This window comes from Mus caroli, unplaced genomic scaffold, assembly GCF_978045245.1.
Source record: "Mus caroli unplaced genomic scaffold, Mus_caroli_1 scaffold_18, whole genome shotgun sequence".
Lineage (NCBI taxonomy): Eukaryota > Metazoa > Chordata > Mammalia > Rodentia > Muridae > Mus > Mus caroli.
The window spans coordinates 49,678,877-49,696,441 of NW_028227273.1; the positions used below are offsets into that span (position 1 = coordinate 49,678,877).

General features: G+C 41.8%; 1 protein-coding gene across 3 annotated transcripts in view; it reads right to left on the reverse strand.

Moving 5' to 3' along the window:
• Window positions 1-558: 558 nt before the first annotated feature.
• Supt3h (SPT3 homolog, SAGA and STAGA complex component) overlaps window positions 559-17,565 on the reverse strand; it is a 332,054-nt gene continuing 315,047 nt past the window's right edge. For all 3 annotated transcript variants that reach the window (XM_021186140.3, XM_021186139.3, XM_085832580.1), the window contains one exon: window positions 559-702. In XM_021186140.3, coding sequence (XP_021041799.1) covers window positions 661-702 — 42 coding nt within the window. In that variant the 3' untranslated portion in view covers window positions 559-660. The remainder of the gene's footprint in view (window positions 703-17,565) is intronic.

Below are 17,565 nucleotides of genomic sequence, written 5' to 3' on the forward strand. Positions count from 1 at the left end.
CTCCCAATTTTTAACTGTGCTAAGAAAGGGCATGGAAAGTGTGTGTGTGTGCGCGCACACCCTTGAAGATGGTCTCTTCAGTGACTGAGGTGATGGGGGAGGAGGGGAACAGGTGGCTTGTCTCAACAGCAGAATCTCTGATGGGTGTACATTTATAAAGTAACTATGTTTCTAAAACACACACAGAGAGAATCAACAGCGTTGGAAAGCACAGTTGGTGGGTCAGTGGGAAGGGTACACTGACTCATCTAAATTTTGTCTCTTTTGTCCCAAATCTGAATCATAAAAATGCATCATATAAAAGGCAGACTAAACACTGGAGGGGGAAAAAAAAAACGCACAACACCGCTTTTAAGACTTGGGAGCTGAGGGCAGCAAATCTGTGCCAAATTCAAACTCCAAAATTGTGTGATGTGCATTTCTGTCCACCTACACACCATCCCCAACATCCTGCCATTAATTAGGCAATGGCCCATTCAGTAAACAAGGCTGAGGAGGCTGGGGAAGAGCTGTAGTCAGACGGTTGAGAGTCAGAAACAAAGCAGGCCACTCCCTAGGGCAGGAGAACATAAAATCCTATTTTATTTTCCGGCAGGACAGGCAAGAATGACCCCGGTGAACCACTCCCTCTTCGTGGAGGCAGGCACGGCCACGGTCTCCTCAGCAGGCCAGGAAAGCCATCCCACTCCTTCGGTAGGCACTCTGTCAAAGACAAAGAAATCTGCAATGAATTATCGCATCAAGTTGAACAAGGAGAGGAGGCAGAGGCTTTCTTCCTGTTTTGTAGACTGCTGGCTACGAGCTAATAGGACACTTAATATGAATATTTCTGGTGGCACAGCTATAGCGACCATTCTGTCTATTAAAGTCAATGTGGTTAACAAGTGGTTAGGGAGTCTATTTTGGGGAAGTGGGTGATATGCAAAATAAGGCATCCCATTTTGTCCTGTTAATGGATTGGGGTTGGTTCAGCCAAGGAAGAGCTGTGCTGGGTCTGTTTGTCTTTTGGAAACATGTGTTCTCTATTCAACATGCTCCGCAGTCTGTTCTAACTAAGCATTGTAATAGTCTATAAATTACTGACTCATTACTGTCTTCCCAGGCCTAATTTATAGTCTGGAGTGGAAGGCTGTGGGAACAGACACTAAGGGAGGCCTTTTTTCCTCTGCAGCATGGCAGTCTCAGAGGCTTGCTGCACAGGACTGGAGGTATGGACAACTCCCGTCTGTAGATGTACTTGGAGGCAGACATATGGGTGATCATGGCAGGATAAATTGTGGCTTTCAAAACTGGACACTGGCTGCAGTAACACAATGTATTCCAGGTAAAGAAAGTGACACCTCACCTTGTCTCCTGCTAAGGAGTCTGCATTTTGGAGAGGGAAGACCTGGCCAATGGTGGCCTTTCCTGACTGTGTGGAGTCTTACTTTGTGGCAAAGAGGATCATGGCTAAAAGCCAGACTGAAAACGAAAACCCCTCCTGGGCATGCTGCACACTACTGACCTGGCAACAGTCACACTCACACTTTTAATTCATAGTTTCAATTTTTTATGCATATTTAGAAAAATGTAAAAAACCTATTAGGACCTATCAAGCCAGCACCCCTGGGGCAGTTTGGAGTCTGTCACTTCCAGCTCAATCTCTCTACTGCAGTGGTCACCTTGGGGGGGGGCATTCACACAGGCAGACAACCATGACAGCTAAGCAGAGGTCCCTGTGCACAGCTATGCCACATAAGTGCCAGGATGTGAGCTAAACTTTGAAAATCGGCAAGGAGCCAGAGAAAAGAAGACAGCAAAATGCACCTCCACCCCCTCCAGGGCAGGGATGAGAGCAGGGAAGAGAAAGTGCCAGCAACTCTTGTACAGCTTTGGCCCAAGAAGGAACTCATTTTGGGTCTCCCAACCTGCACCCCACAACCTAAACTGGAACAGCAGCATAATGCTAGACGACATTGTGCCTTGGGGGCCAGGAGCCAGGCCCTGATACCATAAGAGGACTTGGGCTGCTGTGTCTTTTACTGGGTAGAAGACAGTCCTTCCAGGTCTTGTGACTTCAGGGGCCATAGCCAGTGACAGTCACAGTCTGAGTCTATGCTTGCTTGCTTCATGGCATCCAGTTAAGGTCTTCTTTTTTTTTTTTAATCTTACAAAGGAAAATATTTAATTGGGGGTGGCTTACAGTTAAAAGGTTTAGTCCGTTATCGTAATGGTAGGAGACATGGTGGCATGCAGGCAGACATGATACTGGAGAAGGAACTGAGAGTTTCTACATCTTATCTGCAGGCAGCAGTAGTGAATGCCACACTAGTCCTAGCTTGAGCGTCTGAAACCTCAAAACCCACCCTCACAGTGACATACTTTCTCTAACAAGGTCACACCCACTTCAACAAGGCCACACCTCCTAATAGTGCCACTCCCTATGGACCTATTTGGACCATTAAAAAAATTGATATTTATTTACATTTCAAATGTTATCCCCTTTTCTGGTTTCCCCTCTGCAACCCCTCTATCTTATCCCCCCTTACCCTGCTTCTGTGAGGGTGCTCCCCCACCCATTCCTGCCTCTTCACCTTGGCATTTCTCTACACTGGGGCATCAAGCCTTTACAGGATCAAGGGCTCCTCTCCCACTGATGCTAGATAAGGCCCCTTCAGATCCTTCAGTCCTTCCCCTAACTCCTCCATTGGGGTGCCTGTGCTCAGTCCAATGGTTGGCTGCGAGCATCTGCATCTGTATTGGTCAGGCTCTGGCAGAGCCTCTCAGGAGACAGCTGTATCAGGCTCCTGTCAGCAAGCACTGCTTGGCATCCACAATAGTGTCTGGGTTTGCTGTCTGCATGTGGGATGGATCTCCAGGTGGGGCAGTCTCTGGATGGCCTTTCCTTCAGTCTCTGTTCCACTCTTTATTCCTGTATGTCCTATTAGACAGGAGTAATTTCTGGGTTAAAATTTTGGAGATGGGTGGGCAGCCCCATCCCTGAACCAGGGGGTCATGCCTAACCTCTGGGTATGGTCTTGACAGGTTCTCCCTCCCCTTTGTGGGGAATTCTAGCTAATGACATCCCCGTGGGGTCCTGGGAGGCTCTTGCTTTTTAACCAACAGCATTGAGACTGAGGCTGTTGTTGCAAAGTCCCAGCTTTGTCTGCATCTGTCCATCGGGATTTAGGAAGTTCTAGCTCACTGCACAGCTTCAGGAATGCAGCTGTCAGCAGCCCAGCCTGCAGCCTGTCCCTAGGTGCCATAGGCAGGTCACATCCATGTCTGCAGGTGCAGAGCTGTGGCTGCCAATGTTTCCAGTCTTGTCCTTAAGCTTGTCTCCATGTAACCTGAGGACAAGCCCATCTATGTCTTATGCTTTAGTAGGGCAGACACCAAGGCCACAGAGACTATTGTGCTCAGCCTGTAGGGTCTAGTGAAAGTGTTCTCCATGCATCATACTTCCATATATGTAGATACATGTGCCATAAGTCCAAATGTTACCTGCACATGACATGGGCGACCTAGGGGCAATTTCTCCCACAGCTGATGAACTTGGGACCAGGAAATGGTCCATAGCTCTGTGAGACTGGATACTAGTGCTATTAGTTACATTCCCCAAATATGCAGGCCCTAGGGTAGGTCTTGTTTGTGTTGTACAATCTTGAGCCCATAGATGCCAGCATTATTTGTAGTTTCCAATGGGACTTGGGGAAGTCCAATCCTTTTCTGCGGCTTCAGAGGACACAGCTGTGGTACCTCCCACACCCATCTTGAGAGTCCTTCATATACTATGACTTGGGGACTCTGGATATTGACATCCCAAATATTGGAGTCTCTCTTGATTCCCCCAGGTACAAATTCCACACCATTACAGCTATGCCAACAGCTACCACAAGCCCTGGTACCAGAAGCTGTGATTCTGTAAAGTCTGAAGACACACACCATTGGAAACCTAAGTTTATTGCTATGTCTTAAAACCACAGCCATGAAATGTTTTATGAATAGTTATAGTGTAGACTATGGATGACAGCAAGGACAAAGAGATGACCCAGATGTTTTGAGCTCCGTTATAACCAGACTCATAGCACTCATTATAAACAACCACCCAAGTACCAATTTTACTGGCAGCTGAGTGCCTGTTTAAGTGAGAAACAAAGCAAAACCAAATTTCACAACGTTCTATTAAACCTGGGAGAGGCAAATGTAAAGGCAGATGCACATATGTCAGTGTATGATGCTGATAACATGACAGGAAACAGGAAGCCTCACAACAGATTCCCGTTAACAGGAAATCGACAATGAGCTGCTAAAACAGCCAATTTTATGGCCCTAAGTAAACTCATTGAGAAAATGCATACAGATAAATCCTATGAATGAGAAATTTACAAAAGCACAAAAATTATGAAAGAGAACTGTTGGAAAATTTGGAGCTAAAACTTTAATCAGTGAGATTAAAGCTAAAGCAGAAAACTTACATAAAAGAATAAACAGAAAAAAGGATTTCTGAACTCTAGAATTAATTTAATTGGCTCAAAAAACAAAGCAAAACAGATGAAGAAAGCCCACAGAGCTTATTGAATACACTTATGTGAAATATGTATTGCACTATGGACTACAAACTATGGACTATGAAGTGTATTATAGGAGTTTCATAAAGTGAGGAACATGGAACCATTAAACCTATCTCTAAGGAATAGCTGAAAAGGACCCAAATCTTCAAAGAGATATGGTCATCCACATACAAGCGGCTCAAAGCACCCTGACTGCATTGAAAGGAAATAGATTTTCAGTCACAACTGTATCAGGCAGAAGGCTAAAAGTTCACGACCGAGAGGAACCTGCCATTCAGCAGAGAAAAGCATCAAGCCACATCAAAAAGAAAGCCCATCACACTTGTAGCAGGACACAAGAGAACCGCTGTACCTCAGAAGAGGGTAGGATGTCATATGTAAAACACTGTGGAAAAAATCAAAACCCTGTCAACTAAGAATATTATACCCACCCAAATTATCTGCAGAAATGGAGACTTTAGGAGTTGACCATTATCAGATCAGCCTTACAAGAAGCACTTAAGGATGCACTATAACAAAAGGGCTATAACTACCACATGAACCTACTAATATTCGAGGCTGGAGAGATGGCTCAGTGATAAAAGGCACTCTGCTCTTTTACAGGACCTGCATTTAGTTCCCAGCACCCATGTCAGGCAGCTCACAATAACCTGTAACTCCAGCTCTAGGGATCTGATGTCCTTTCTGGCCTCCAAGAGTACTGCATGCAATAGTGTACATATGTACCATCGTGTGTACACACACACACACACACACAAAAGGAATCGTTAAAACAACAGCAATAATTTAAAAAAACTACAAATATTCAAAGTTCAGTGGTAGAACATAGAAGAGCAGAGAATCAAACCAGTATGACATAAACCACCCAACCATAAATAACTAGAAAGGTTAGAGAAGAACAATTTATAATCCCCAAACCCAGAATACAACCAAATAAATAAATAAATAAATAAATAAATAAATAAATAAATAAATAGGGAAGTTTCATGCTGACCAATAATATTCATGATGACAAATGGGTTAAATTCATCAACCAAAAGCCAGGGAATAATGAATGGATTAAAATACAAGAGCCAACTCTATACCGCCTCCAGGAAATTCACTTCACTGGTAAGGATTAAGGATTGGAAAAAGATTTACCAAAAAAATGAAACAAGTTGGCAAGAGTTGCTATATCATTAGAATAAATCAGACTTTAAATTAAAAAGAATACTGCCAAAAGTTAAAAAAAAAAAGGTCCTTGTATATTGGTAAAGGGATTAATTCAGCCAGAATTGTCCATTTAAATAATATGTACCTAATCTGGCATCCCTCAAATATATAAGGGCAATATTAATCACAAAGGAAGAGATAGACTCTAGTACAACACTAGCTGGGGAATTCACCAGTCCATTTTTGTCAATGGACAGAAGATGAAAGCTCTAAAAACTTAAAATATATTTTATGTGTATGAATGTTTTGCTTGTATGTATGTATATATGCCTTGTATGCACTTTCTGCCCTCTGAGTCTAGGAGAAAGTGTTAAACACTCTGAACAAGAGTTATAGATGGTTATGAGCTGCTATATGGCTGCTGAGAATTGAACCCCAGGTCTTCTGCATAGGCGGAAAGTGCTCTTAGTCACTGAGCTGTCTCTCCACCTTGTCCACAGAGAAGTATGTTAGTTGGATCATATTGTAAAGTACATGGACCTAACAGATATTTACAGAGCATTTTTACTGAGAAGGCAGAATTCACATTCTCATCAGTACTTGGAAATTCTCCAGGAACTATTACACCTGGATCCTTGAGTCACGAATGAAGTCCCAGTAAGTTAAAAAACTTGCAATAATACTATCTGCTCAGATTACAATAGATTAGAACTATGTATCACCAAGAAGCATACAGCAGATGCTAACCAATGAGTGTACTGAAAAGGCTATAGGAGAAATGGACACATCTGAAGCTATGAACATAATACCCCAAGGGTGGGATCTATGACGGACCAGGGAAGTCCATAGCAAATTCCTATGTCAGAACAACAGGGATGCTTCAGAGACAGATCCCAGCATCCACCTCAAGGACTCTGAGATACAAGAATACAAAAACTCCAAACTGGGGAGGAAGGAAGAAAGATCAGAGTAAAAACAGAGTCTATTTGTTTATGGAGAAGAATATTGCTACCCAGAGCGATATATGGACTGCACACAATTCCGACCAAATCCTCAACAACTTTCTTCATAGAAATAGAAAAGAAGCCATTCTAGGCTGCATCCCTCCTTCTCTCCATGGGCTCCTTCAACTCCATCTGTGCTGGAGGAAGAACGTTTCTGGACTGACCACCCTGGCAAGGACTAGAACACTCTGAGCCTGCCTTCTAAGGCTGGTGGAGAACGTGCCCACTAACTGTGGGGAGCCACTCGGAGACTGCAGACAGAGAGAACTGTCCTATAATATACTCCAGCGGCTCATATTGCCTTGACAGAGCTCTCAGCTATAATCCCTCCAAAAGGTTTATGGGAGAGTGACACTTTCAGCTCTTGACTCAGACATTTTACATCTTACAAGCACAATGGCAGCTCTTAATGTAGCTGCATACTTGAAATGTGAGGGAAGAGAAGCAGGTCTTTTTCTTACAGGCGAATGGCTGGAATGTTCTCTGCTTGGGAAGGGAGGCTCAGTGGGAGATAGAGTCTCGGCTAGTTTATCTGAGGAATGACCAGGCTTAACCTTTCCAGGAGGGTGAGGTGGTCTTTAAGCACTGAAAAGGAGCCTCTTCTGAGACCAGCCTACTTTCACAGCTGGCTCATCACCATTCCTTACAGTTCACAGGCTTTAAGGAAAACACCTCCAGGAGCCATGGCTGAGGGGAAAGTTTAGAGCTGAGCCTGGCTTCTGTGAGATCTTCTTTTCTAGTTCAAGAGAACAAAGGAACATGTAGTCTGAGCAAAGGTTAAGTCAGCCAGCCAATTCCCCAGGGTCCCCTGCCCAGAACCACCAGGCTGGCCTTTTGATGTGTGATGGATGGGTACAGCCTGTGGAAGGAAAGCATGGGAACATCCCAAAGTTGGCATCTTTTCCTGAAAAGGAAGCAACTCTACAGGAAGACAGCACATCTCTGTGTCAACTGTGAATTTCATGTTTGTGCTGTGAATGTAGAAACTAAATTTAAACACAGCCTGGTGAGGACTTCCAATACATACATTCTCACGAATGGCTTTGTGGTCTACTTTTCTTCTGTAGAATCTAGGAATGAGTGCTAGGCCCACATCTTTATACACATTCCTGGTTGTACAATTCAGACTGGCTAGAAACATCTAGGGAGCCCATTCATGCCGTTAGACACCCCCTCCCCCCCCAGGCAGCTTGCTGCTACCTGCTCTCCACCTATAAGCTCTATTTCCATCAAGTGCTCTCAATGGCCACTGGCTACTTTGTGGATCTGTGGAAAAGCTCAAGTGTTTTAGTATCTCTCAATGTTAGCTGCAAAAATGATAATGATGATAAAAAGCTGTACTTTTAAATTTCTGGTTGTTTCTATACTTTTAAAAATTGAGAATGCAGTTGATTCCCAATTTTTGACATTAGACAATTTCTTTCACCTGCACACAATGAGCAGTCCCGGAATGTTAATCTATGTAGAGCGGTAGACAGACTCCACACACTGCCAAGGGGGTTTCAGAGGCTGTACTTTCAGAACAGTACCTTGTTTTGTTATCTGTACATGAATGAGCTAGTGAAGACACTATTTCTAAACTGGGTTGCTTCTGTTTTTCATGGGCTATACCAAAACCTTACCCCGTCTTTCCAATACACACTGTGGAGTATGTTTTGTGTACCAGGCACTTGATAATTCTGCATCTTCAGATTGGAACCCCGTCCTCCCTCTTCCTTGCTCAGACTCTAATTTAATTTTACCCTCATTTCCAATTATTTCTTCTTTTCAACCTTTTCATACAAAAGAAGATAATTCTACTATCCCAGGCCCCAACCCCACAAATACTTCACTTCACACAAGCCTGCCAAAGGTGGCTTGGGTTTTACTGAGCTCCTATACATTTGCTTGCTCTGATTTTAACTTGTCTTTACTGAGCTCTGCGCTGCGTAAAGCACAGTGTGCTGGGTGGTGTAAGGACACAGAAAGAGCTGAGACAGAGCCTAGTATCACTGTTTCCACATGCACATCAATGCTTTCACCACCGCAAAGAAAATGTGTGAAAAAGAGCCATTGCCAAGGGAAAAAAAAAAAGGAGCAAACAACAAGTGACCTTTTGTTTGCTTTTAATCTGAACAACATTTAATTTTAGATAAAAATGTGAAAAAAACATGAGATTTTTATATTTTTTTAAAAATGAAAAAATTAAATTGTGAGAATATATGGTTTTATGGTTTATGAAGTACTTTCATGTCCATATCTAATTTGAGCCTTGCCACAAACAAGTTCAAAGAGTCTCATATTTTAGAACCGTATGACTGGTGAGTGATAGATTTAGGATTTAAAGCATGGAGCCCACATTCTTTTTCTATTCCACAGTCTTACATTAAAACAAAATATTAGCCCCCCCCCCCAATCTGGCATAATTTATTCTATTTGGATCACTCTTGACATATAACAAGCTTAATTCTTGCTAAACCTGACTCAGGGAATAAAGTAAGCTAGAAAGTTTATCAGGGTTATACAAAATTTCAGTGTGCAGGGATGGTTCTTGATGGTCAACTACTGATGGCTTGTGGGTATTCATGACCAGAGTGTACTTTTCAGTCTGTGCTGAAGAATACCATGTAAAAACCTACAACCAAATCACTTGGAATGCTTAATAAACGCATGAACAAACAAGCAGGCAACCAAACAGATCTTCAAAGTTGGACAACATATGGGTTGGAGGGCTCAATTAGTAAAAATGCTGGACCTGGTAGTGGGCTCTTTTAACTTCAGGCTGGGGAATCAGAGACAGGCAGATTCCTGGGGTCTTGTCTCCTTGATGAATTCTCAGCTACTGTAGGCTACTTAGTGAGATCCAGGCTAGTGAGAAACCTATACACAACCACCCCCACCCCCGCACCCCACACAGAGAAAGAAAGAGAGGGAGAGGGAGAGGGAGAGGGAGAGGGAGAGGGAGAGGGAGAATGAACTTAGGGTCTAGGTTGATTTAGAAGTACCCTGTGCCTTTGGAGGTAAAGCAAAGGCTGCAGAGGTCGTAGCATGGCTACATCATTAATAGGACCTTAAGATTCATTCTTTGTCCTTAAATAGCTGCTTTCAGAATCTGCTGTGATCATGCAACAGACAGCATTTTTCAGTGACTAGCCTAACATGAACATCTGATGAACTTAGTGCTCACAGAACAGCTTCTCCCCGGACAACTAGTGATTCCTTCTGTGTAATGTTTCTCACCTGAAGCTGTCTACAGATTACTCTCTGTGTTTTCCTTCCCAGATGCTGAGATGCCACCCTGAAGGGACTCAGCTAGGTCACTAGCCACAACATAGACAAAGGCATTTGGAAAATCAGCCCATGAAACTAAGTTGAATAAACCCTTTGCAAACAGAATGAAGAATGAAGGCACAATGGTTGGTATAAAACTCTTGTGAATTTCTATAGGCCAATTTTTAGCAGTTGAAGACAGTAATGCCCAAAGGGAGTGACCCATCCATGGTGCTGTAGGGAGAGGCTGGAGGGCCCTGGCCCAGACTGCAGCTCTTCATAGACACTCCTGACTCTACCCAGAGCTATGTATTTGTCCTTAACAGGGAAAATAGATGTAGGGAAAGAAGTATTTTTTGTCTTGGTTTTGGCTAAGAGCTCTTGGGAGTGGAACAAAAGAAGAGGGAGTAGGGGGTGGGATTTAATGCCCCAAATAGTACAGCAGGGTAGTTGGAAGCTTCCGTCCCATTTCCGACTCTTGTACAGGATGGATTCACAATGCGTGGAGACCCATTCTGTCCCTGAGTACTGCGAGGAATCATTTTGATAAACAGATGAAATATCCAAATAGCTACAATTAAGTGGAGAGTTGTCACAGTTTCCATGTGTATGTTGGTTTTCTGTTGTTTTTGTTATTGAAGTCTAGCCTTAGTCTGTGGTGATCTGATAGGATGCATGGGATTATTTCCATCTTCTTGTATCTGTTGAGGCCTGTTTTGTGACAGATTATACGGTCAGTTTTGGAGAAGATACCATGAGGTGCTGAGAAGGTATATCCTTTTGTTTTAGGATAAAATGTTCTGTAGATATCTGTTAAATCCATTTGGTTCATAACTTCTGTTAGTTTTACTGTGTCACTGTTTAGTTTGTTTCCATGATTTGTCCATTGGTGAGAGTGGGGTGTTGAGGTCTCCCACTATTATTGTGTGGGGTTCAATGTGTGTTTTGAGCTTTAGTAAGGTTCCTTTTATGAATGTGGTGCCCTGGCATTTGGGACATAGATGTTCAGAATTGACTTTCTCTTAGTGGATTTTTCCTTTGATGAATATGAAGTGTCCATCCACATCTCATTTGATAACTTTTGGTTGGAAGTCTATTTTTACTAGATATTAGAATGGCAACTCTCACTTGTTTCTTGGGACCATTTGCTTGGAAGAATTTTTTTTTCCAGCCTTTTACTCTGAGGTAGTATCTGTCATTGTCATTGAAGTGTGTTTCTCGTATGCAGCAAAATGCTGGATCTTGCTTGCTTATCCAGTCTGTTAGTTTATGTCTTTTTACTGTGGAACTGAGTCTGTTGCTATTGAGAGATGTTAAGGACAGATGACTGTTGGTTCTTGTTATGTTTGTTGTTGTAGGTGATATTATGTATATGTGATTCTCTCCTTTTGTTTTTGTTGTGAGATGATTAATTTCTTGTTTTTTCTTTGGGGTAGGTACCCTCCTTGTGTTGGAGTTTTCCTTCTAGACTCCTCTGTAGGGTTGGATTGGTAGATAGGTATTGTTTAAATTTGGTTTTGTCCTGGAATATTTTTGGTTTCTCCATCTATGATGATTGAGAGTTTTGCAGAGTATAGTAGCCTGGGCTGGAATTTGTGTTCTCTTAGGGTCTGCATGACCAGGCTCTTCTGACTTTTAGGATCTCTGTTGAGAAGTCCGGTGTAATTCTGATAGGCCTGCCTTATAACTTACTTGGCCTAAGATAAAATTGGATGAGGTTTCTGCAGTCAATGTGTGTATCTTTAGGACATTTGAGACACCCATATGCTTCTGGTCAAGTCTTATCAGGGCTTTGCCCGGAACCTGACTCAAGGTTAGACATATATCACAACCTGCTTGAATCTGTTTGGAGTTGGCCAGTTGGGCTGAATGCAAGTGACAATAAAAAGGTTTGGCTTATATTCACACTAAATGTGAATAAACTTTATGCCACAGAAAGCTGCCATGGACAGTCCCCTGAGTGCTTCACTCCACAGGAGTGAGACTGGGTATAAAGTCTTGCACGGCTCTGCTGGGAGGGAACTTCAGGGATGCAGTGGTTTGAGTTAGAGCTGTGAAGGTGGGTACTTTCCTGAATTTTACAAGTAAATGTGTCACAGGTCAACTGAATTGGCTTCCTCTCCATTTCCCTGAACTCCCACTCTCTACACTAAGCAGGCTGTTTGCCCACCACCAGCCTTCTCCTTTAAAACACCTTCCTCATTCAGTTTTTAGTATTTACATGAATGGTTTAGTAAGCCTAGAAAATGTGTGTTTATGATGTTTCCATAGAGACCCTTGCTCAGGCTTGCCCTTATTGTCTTCTCTCTGCCCCTCACTTTGGTCCTCTCACCTACCCCACATGTATATATTATTTAGACTTTGTATATGAGAGAAAAACATACAGCATTTGTCTAGGACTAGCTTCTTTTGCTTAGCAGGATCTTAAGAGTTCCATCCATCTTTCCAGAATTGACAGATGACTGATCAAAACTGCACTGCATATACACCCTGGTGTGAACCAGCCTTTTCTCTATCTTTATTCTGGAAGCAATACTGGAGACTGTATGAAATTGTGTCAAACTCTAGAAAGATTGCCTCAAATCCCTAGCACCCCCATATACTCAGACTCAGCCATGCCCCTGTGGGTTTGCTGCATTCAACTCCTGAGCCCCTCCCCAGTCCCTACATTTGTCTAAGGAGATGACTGTCCTGACAGCATATAGCTTTGCTTTAATACAAAAATCTGAAGCTCTGGGACTTCCTATCAAAGCTATGAAATAGTTTCTTAAAAGATAAAACATGCCCCCTTTCTTTGCTGCTCTGTGTCTGCGTGTGGCCAAGAGATGTAATTATAATGAATGAAACTGAATGGTGGTCCGAGACACTTAAAATCAAAGTGGAAATCATGGCTTAATTTCATTAGCAAGCCTAAGTATAAATAGACACAGCTTGTTTGCAACACTGCCATGTGACTTTTCTCCTTTTGATAATTGCATTCCAACTCTGATATTTCAGAAAATCTAACCTGAACCATATGAAGGATAGTTTTGTAAATGTGCAAAGCTCTTCATTAAATGTTTCTCCTTCTTGAGGTCCCTCATGCTATAGATACACTGTGAAAAGTCATGGCGGCACCTGGTCAGACAGCACAGTCTTGATCTAAGAGCAGCAGAGGGGTGTGCCCTTTAAATATGAGGTCTTCTTTGGCTAGCAAAATGGAGGAAAAAGATATACTTTAAAAACCTAGTCTACTGCAAGTACTCCGGGGTTTATCACCTAAAAGGACTTGTCTGCCTGCCTGTTTCTGGAGATGAGTCTCACTGTATCACTGAGGCTGGCCTCGGCCTCTGTCCTTCTGTGTCAGCCTCTCAGGCTGAGGTTACGAGTGAGCACCACCATACATACACTTCGCCATTTTGTGAGGGTTGTGTTCTGACTGTGTCTCACATTCTTACTTTATTAAATGCTTGAGATATTGCCAAGTGGGTTTGGCCTTTTAAATACAAAAAATGCTGAATGTAATTATTAAAAGTTATCATTTCTAATTGCCTAAGTCACTTCAAATTACATAAGAGATGTGTTAGTTTTTTTATTATTGTTCTTATTAAGCAAAGTAATTAAATGGCTGATATAACCCAACTTGTCTTTTAGAACAAAAAAGAATTTTTTGTAAATGTCAACTTTAGCAATTTCATGGGTGAAAAAGTATATAATTCCCATGTAATTACCATTACTTCCATAATATAGTATGAACTTAAATACATTAAAATTTAATAATTAGTGCCAGTAATATAAAGCTTTTATCCAGCTAACTTTTAAAAAAAACAAAATACAGAGGTCTATTATTATCCCAAGCAGCACACACATCTATAATATATGGAAAAAGTACCAAACCAGCAGGAGTTATTAATTAACAGAAACAACAACAGAAGCGGGCTGAACTGTACCAGCCATGAATTCTCATTTCTCTTAACCAATCAATTTGTTTCCCTGAAGGAAAAGAATTGCTATTTGATTTACCTTTTTGTGTTCCAGATATAACCAATGCTTTGGGGTTAATCAAATCCAGCAGCACATCAAAAGATCACCCCCCCCCCCCCCAATGGCAATGGTGTCAACCAAGTGCTCACAGGAGCTCTTTATAACATGTAGCCAACAAACATACCACATTACATTAAAAGAATGAAGGATAAAAATAATCATTTTGTTAAATACAGAAAAAAATATTTGATGAAATTTAACGTCTCTCTGTGGTAGGAAGAAAGGAGGCATAAAGTGTCAGAATTCATTAAATAAGGGCTGACTATGAAAGGGCCACAGCCAAGACCATGATATCGGCAGCCAAACAAGGGTGTGCAGCTACCACACTCTCATCGGTATACTACCAGAGGGCTTAGCAATTAGGAAGAAAAACACTAAAGACATAAAAATAGGAAAGGAGGATGTTAAATGGGATGTTTACAGATGGCATGATCCTGTATGTATATGATCCTAAATATGTCACAAACATTTTTGAATTGATAAATTCATTACAATAGCAAGATGCAAAATGAGTATATAAAAATAGCTTTACTAATGATTTTCTAGGTAGGAAATCTTGAAAGCAGTTCCATTCACAACAGAATAAAAATTTAAAATACCCAGGAAGAAAGTTAACAAAGACCTCTATAATATAAATTACAAAAAATGATAATAGAAATCAAAGACAATAAAAGACAGAAGAGACTCCCATGCTCATGTGCTGGAAGAATCAACTATTCAAATGTCCAGTAGCCAAAGTAATTTTCAGATTTGATTTTATCCCTCTTCTTCACAGAACTGTAAAAATAATCCCAAAATTCATATGCAAACACAAAAGACACTAAAGAGCCAAAGGAGGCTTGAGGAAAAGTGAACAAATCATAGTGTTTGCTTTCAAGGCACACAGCAGTCACAGTAAGCAAACAGCATGGGATTGGTGCAGCACAGATACAGACACCAGTGGAAAACCTAGAAACAAGTCTGCACAGCTATGCCAAGAGATTCCGGACAAAGGTGTCCAGACAGACCTAGAGAAAAGGTTGCTTATTTAAAAAGTGGTCCTGGAAAAATGGGGTAGCCACATGTGGAAGAATGAAACCTGATCTTAATCATTTGCTTCATATTGAAACAAACTCAAAATGTATCTAAACTCTTTTTTGGGGGATGGGGTTTGAGACAGGGTTTCTCTGTGTAGCCCTGGCTGTCCTGGAACTCACTCTGTAGACAAGGCTGGCCTCGAACTTAGAAATCCACCTGCCTCTGCCTCCCAAGTGCTGGGATTACAGGCACCACCACTGCCTGGCATAAACTCTTAATGAAAATGAAATCTAGCTATTTCCAGTAAGATGGATGGCGTGGGAAGGTATCATGCTAAGCAAGCTAAGGTAGGCCTGGCGTGCTAGATGCCTTCCTGCTGCCGACACCCAAGAGCCAGTAACGAGGAAGTGATGTTATTTTGTCTGGTGCTTTGGGAGGATTTGGTCCATCATGGCAGAAGGTCCTCAAGGACCACAGTCCTTATCTCAGCCAGGAGGCAGATGGGAAACGCCTGCTTTAGCTGGCTTTTCCCACTTCTTTCTTTTGTTCCAACTGAACATTCCACATGGGACTGTGTTGCCTACATTCAGGAAGCCTCCATTTAGTCAATCCCAGACATACTCTGAGGTATGTTCTCCTAGTCTCTTAAAGCACTTCTTAAGAGTATATCTATAGGAATACCTGCTTGCCAATAGCTGATTGGCAATTTCATTGAACAGCAAATAAATTGTAATTCAGGTTCTTAAAAGGTTTTGAAGATAATGAACACCAAAACTGATGTGAGATTAGGATACAGTAGTTACTAGCATAACTTGGTAGCCATATAAAAGGCATGTTTCTGTGTGAAACTGCTTTCATCCATCCACCCATCCATCCATCCATTCATTCATTCATTCATTCATGCATCAAATGAACAGTACACCATACAGCAGGGAGAGCGGATCCACAGGGCTGCTTCTTCTGTGGGAGGCAGTCTGATGGGAAGACACACACTGAACATCATGACAGCTGACAGTCATGATGAAGGTCAGACTAGAGCATAGCAGACACCAGAGTAGAGCAGAAATGGACGGTGTTGGCTAAGGAAGCTTCTGGAAGGAAGCGACATAGCTGAGACCTGAGCTGTGGGTTTAAGGGGTACAAGAATGTTCTAGGTTAATCTCTAAGGAAGAGCTTGGTTTACTTTGTTCTTAAATGATTATCTATGGTGAATACACATTCAATCTAAGAGTCCAAACCAGATATCTGCACTGGAAGGCTATGAAAGTCATCTAAGAAACAGTCATGTTATACAAGCAGTTTACAATTGTGTTGAATCACTGCTGTAGGTAGGGCCCAGCACAGGCTCTATATATTAACTTAAACTATTTCCTTGCACTTACTTAAGAACTCAATGAGACAGCAGTGGACTGACAATGGTGGGCATGCTTCTCCCATGTCTTTGTATCCTTTTTGCCCAGAGTTAGATGTTCTGGAAGCACTGGGAACATATTCTTTTAACATGCAAATATTATACCCTTATGTTTCTCTAACACATTTTGATAAATAGAATTACAATTTGCCTTAGCCATTTTGAAGTTTTACCTCCAAAATATAAACAAAAAGTTTCCTATGGTGTGAAAGTTTACTTAGATCTATCATGCTAAATGACTAAATATTCCAACCTATAGAACCATCTCAAGACAGATATGGTATCTATGGGAACCTATAATATGGTACAGTAGCAAAGTGCTCACTTCATTAGGTTCCGTGTAAATTCAACATGTAGGCTTTGGGGCCCACAGTAATTAAGTTCTTGTACAGGCCTAGATCCCCTTGTCACAATATTATCTAAGCCAACCGCTCACCAATCACATTGTTTTAAAGACAGCAAGGAGGTTTAGATTTATAAAGAATAAATGGTCTAGTGCATTTGCACTTTTAATAGTGATAAGTCTAATTAAGAATCATTTCAAAATATTCAATTCCATTAGATAACAGCAGATCTTTAGAAGTCTTAGCAAAATTCAACACCAATTCTAGAGTGAGTTGGACAAAGCTAAGATCAAAGCTATTCTTATAAAAGACCATGCCTGACATTTCATGAACTCTATGATGTTGGAAGACTGGACGAATTCTCCCTTTTCTGTATTCTGCTTGTGCAACCCTCAAATGAAACAGAAACAGTTTTCTACAAAGTGCCTCAGGCTGGATGGTCTCCACCCTGGAGTGACACAAAGAGCAACTTCAACCAGGTTGGAGAGCAGTTTTACAAATGAAAATGTCTGTGCCTCTCCAGACCATCCGTTGGTGGCAGTGATGGGCAGACTAGTCCCTCTATTCACAGGACCAGCTGGCCTCCTGTGACCACAGTCAGCATCCTGTCACCAGAGCTGTGGGAGGTGAGAGGAGGTGAGACAGAGCTCTCATGCACACACAGCTGCCAGGAGAAAAGATGGAAGAAAAAAAAACACCCAAACGTAAAGAAATATAGTATTTCAATCAAAGTCTGAAATTTTAGAAAAGTGGTTTTGGTCTCCATATAATAAAAATATTTATCCAAGAAACTCCTAGTCGGGTGTGAACAT